The sequence below is a fragment of the Lactuca sativa genome, chromosome 7 (genome assembly GCF_002870075.4).
Source record: "Lactuca sativa cultivar Salinas chromosome 7, Lsat_Salinas_v11, whole genome shotgun sequence".
NCBI classification, from domain to species: Eukaryota; Viridiplantae; Streptophyta; class Magnoliopsida; order Asterales; family Asteraceae; genus Lactuca; species Lactuca sativa.
The window spans coordinates 20,498,309-20,502,778 of record NC_056629.2 but is presented as its reverse complement, the minus strand read 5'-3'; the positions used below and the strand labels follow the sequence as shown (position 1 = coordinate 20,502,778).

Here is a 4,470-nt window from a genome sequence, read left to right as displayed (position 1 = left end):
TTCGCTCTCTCTGACTCCCGGACTCGCCGAGTCACTGTCTGGACTCGCCGAGTTGGGCTGACTCGCCGAGTTAAGTCGGGCAGAGGGCAGAAATCGATATTTCAAGCAATGGATGAACATGTAAACATCAAATACAATAGAAACCAATCAAGTCTCTGATACCACTGATGGGTTTTATACAAAAGAACATCCTATATGCTCATGCAAACCCTAAAGGTTGGATCTAGATTTCTATATTGTACATGCAATTCATCCAAGACTCATAAACCCTAGATCTAGCATACTAATTTCGAAATTGACATGTAAGAATAGATCTAGATGAGTACCTCTTGAAGAATGGCTTGAATCTCTTCAATCTTCTTTCGTTGGAGCTTAGAGTCACAAATGTTACTCCTCTAATGGTTTACAAATACCAAGAGCAAGAGAATGATTTATGAGAAGGAGGAGGAGCACCAAAAAAAGACATAGGGTTCTTTCAAAAGAGTTCACCACGTTTTTAGGGTCATAGGGGTTTTTATATAGTGAGGCCATTAGGGTTATCAAACAAGGAAACCCTAATTTGACTGCTTAGGCTCCAAGCAGCCCATGGACTACCTTTAGAACACCCGTTGGACGAATTCCTTATGGGCTTCCCATAGAATTTCTCCAACTTATTTTCCAAGATGATCCATAACCCAGTTGCAATTATCTTATAATTACAATTCCAGTCCCCCTAAGTTTAATTAATGTCTTTTAGTAACAAAACTAATTCTTAATTAATTCTTGACTAATATCAATTAAACAATATGATTTCTCCTTTAATATATTATTCATATAATATATTAATAAATCATAATTAATCCTCTTTCTCCATAAATCATCCTATCAAGTTGCATTGGTGAAGGCAACCCAAAAGGACCATGCACAACCGGTTCAAGTACATACCAAATATAGTTACGAGCTTAGACACTAGTCCAACATTTTTTCATTTCGATACCTAAGCCTGTAAAAGTTGACTAAATCAATAGTTTGAAATCTAAAGTTCGTAATTGGGTTTTAGGATCTTCATTTCATAATGCATTCAGTTCTAATAACCAAGGACCAAAAAAGCCTTAGGGGCCTAAATTCTTTAATTGATTGCAGGTGTTAAGTGACGAGCAATACGATGAACATTGGTACATCGATGGTGGTTGCTCTCGTCACATTACAGGTCGAAAGGAAAATTTGTGTGATTATCAATGCCTGGATAATGCTGGTGTAGTGAAGTTTGGGAATAACAAAAAAATGCAAAGTAAAAGGATATGGCAAAGTAACGAATTGAAAAATCACTATTAATCGAGTGGCATATGTTGAAGGTCTTCAACACAACTTGATGAGTGTCTCACAACTTGTTATGGGCACTGACAATCAAGTAGTCTTCGATGAAGAAGGAAGTGGCATTTTGAATAAAGAAACCAAAGAAGTTTTGCTCAATTCAAAAAGGAAAGGCGATATTTTCACCATTGATATCAAACCAATTGTTGGTGTTCCCTCAATATGTTTACTCTCGAAGGCGTCGTCTGATCTAAGTAGGCTATGGTGTCACAGGCTTTCTCACTTGAATTTCAAAAATCTGAATAAATATGTGGTAAATGATTTTGTTCGGGGCTTACCCATTTTAAAATTTGATAATGATTCATTATGTGCAGCATGCGAACAAGGGAAGCAACATCGTAAAGGTCATTCGATTGTCATTGACTTGAAGATCATTTAACCTCTTGAATTACTTCACATAGACCTTTGTGGCCCTTCACCTGTTGAAACACTCAACAATAAAAGGTACATATTGGTCATTGTTGATGACTTTTCAAGGTTCACTTGGGTGTACTTTGTTCGACAAAAGTCTGAAATTGCTCAAGTAACGATCGATTTCATTAAGCATATCAAACTTAGTTTGCGCAAGAAAGTGAGGAAGATCAAAAGAGACAATGGAACAAAATTCAAGAGTCAATTTCTTGATAAATTTATGACTGATCTTGGCATAGCTCTTAATTTTTCATCTCCTTACACACCACAACAAAATGGTATTGTCGAAAGGCAGAATAGATCTATGTGCGAAGCAGCAAGGAGGATGCTTACATATTCAAATTTACCCTAATATCTGTGGGCTGAAGTCGTTTCAACAACATGTTTTACACAAAAGCGATGTTTTATTCATTGTCGTTTCAACATCACCCCTTATGAAATCGTTAACAATAGGAAACCAAATGTGAAATTCTTTCATGTTTTTTGTTGCACTTGTTTTATTATGAATCTTACGGATCACCTTTCGAAATTTCACTCAAAAGCTGATGAGGGGATATTATTGGGATATTTGCATAATTATGTTACATATAGGGTGTCAAATAAACGAACAAGGAATATTGAAGAAACTTTCAATCTAACTTTTGATGATTATTTTGTGAAACATGTTGAAAATAATTTTGAACAAAAGCCTATTCTAAACAAAAATTCTGATGAGTCATCAGTTTCAAATTCTTTAGATTTTGATTATGACTTAAGTTTTAGTTTTCCTGACAGGGCTATTGATGCAGAAGTACATGCTATAGATAATCAGACTCCTAAAGTTTCGAAGTATTCTGATGATTCAACTATAACTCAGGATGATGATGTTTCACAATCCACAATGAATTCTCCAATACAAGTTGAAACTCATCCAGTATTGCAAGGTGATCAGGTGGAGGGGGAGTACTTGAATTCGAGTACTATTGTTGAGGGGGAACATACATTCGAGGGGGAGCATGATCATTCGAGTGCTGATGTTGAGGGGGAGCATAATAATTCTGATCCTATCGTCGAGGGGGAGCAAAATCGAATTATTCCTAACGATTCGAACATACAAACTGAAGTTTTTCATGATATATTTGATAATATGTCTAATGTAGGTGAAGGTTCAGAACTAGATGATATGTTCGAAGATGCACCTTTGGATTTCGATCCAGCCTACCCACCTTTGGATAAGTAGACAATAAATCATCCTAAAGAACAAGTGCTTGGTGATGTACAAGCTGGAGTATTGACGACGGCTCAACTTTGTGCTAGAAATGAGGTACTTAATGTTCATCAAGAATTTTTCATGTTCAATGTTTTCATTTCCAAAATCGAACAAAAATCAGTAAAGGCTAGTATGGAACATCCTGATTGGGTTGTTTCTATGCAATCTGAACTTGCTGAATTTGAGCGAAACAAGCTGTGCTGACTTGTTCCACAACCTGAAGATGTATCAGTTATTGGTTTAAAATGGATTTTTAAAAATAAAACTGATAAAGAATGTAATGTGGTTCGAAACAAAGATAGGCTAGTTGTAAAAGGATATTCTCAACAAGAGGGTATCGATTATGAGGAAACCTTTACCCCTGTTGCAAGAATCGAGGATGTTCGAATATTTTTAGCTTATGCAGCACACAAGGATTTCGATGTCTATCAAATGGATGTCAAGTGTGCTTTTCTGAATGGTGTGCTGGAAGAGACTGTGTATGTCAAGCAACTACTAGGTTTTATTAATGATAAATATCCTGATCATTGTTATATTCTCGATAAAGCGGTTTATGGGTTAAAACAAACATCACGCGGCTGGTTGCAACTCTTACCAATTTTTTAAAGCAATCAAAATTTAAACAAGGATCAGTTGATCCCAGTCTCCTTTGAAAGAAAGTTGGGATTCATCTTATGCTTGTTCAAATTTATGTCGATGATATTATTTTTTGCTCTACTGACCCTACATTGTCGAATGAGTTTGAGAATATGACGAAGAGTCAGTTTAAGATGAGCATGATGGGGACGATTAAAAATTTTATGGGATTAAATATTCTTCAAAGCAGACAAGGAATCTTTATCAATCAAGATAAGTATTCTCGCAATCTTCTTGAAAAGTTTGGAATGACGAGTAGTTCAAAATTGCAAGTACCTGTGGCAGTTGGCACACGACTTGGACCTTCATTGGACAAGTCTGTTTTTGATCTCACGTTATACATGAGCATGATTGGTTCATTGTTATACTTAACTGTGAGTCGACCTGATATTATGTTTATTGTTTGCAATTGTGCGAGGTATCAGTCAAATCATAAAGAACCCCATCTAACTGCAAGAAAGAATATCTTTTGCTATCTCAAAGGGACAGCTTCATTGGGTTTGTGGTACCCTTCGAAGACTGGCTTCTTCATTCAATCATTTTTGGATGCCAACCTAGGTAGATTTCAACTCGAAAGGAAAAGCAGTTCTGGTGGATGTTAATTACTTGATGGGAAGCTTGTGAGCTGGCAATCGAAGAAACAAACCTATGTTTTGATTTCCATAGTAAAAGAAAAATATGTTGTTGCTGCAGCTTGCACTTCTCAGATCATTTGGATTCAAATTCAGCTTTGTGACTATGCAATCAATATGAAGAAGATACCTTTGTATTGTGATTCACAAAGTCCCATTCGAATTTTTCATAATCTGGTGCAACATTCA

General features: G+C 36.1%; 1 protein-coding gene across 1 annotated transcript; it reads left to right on the top strand.

Moving 5' to 3' along the window:
• The first annotated feature begins 3,762 nt into the window (after window positions 1-3,762).
• LOC111891051 (uncharacterized mitochondrial protein AtMg00810-like) lies at window positions 3,763-4,251 on the top strand. Its single transcript, XM_023887140.1, has one exon. The coding sequence runs from the start codon at window positions 3,763-3,765 to the stop codon at window positions 4,249-4,251; it is 489 nt and encodes a 162-aa protein (XP_023742908.1).
• Window positions 4,252-4,470: the final 219 nt, after the last annotated feature.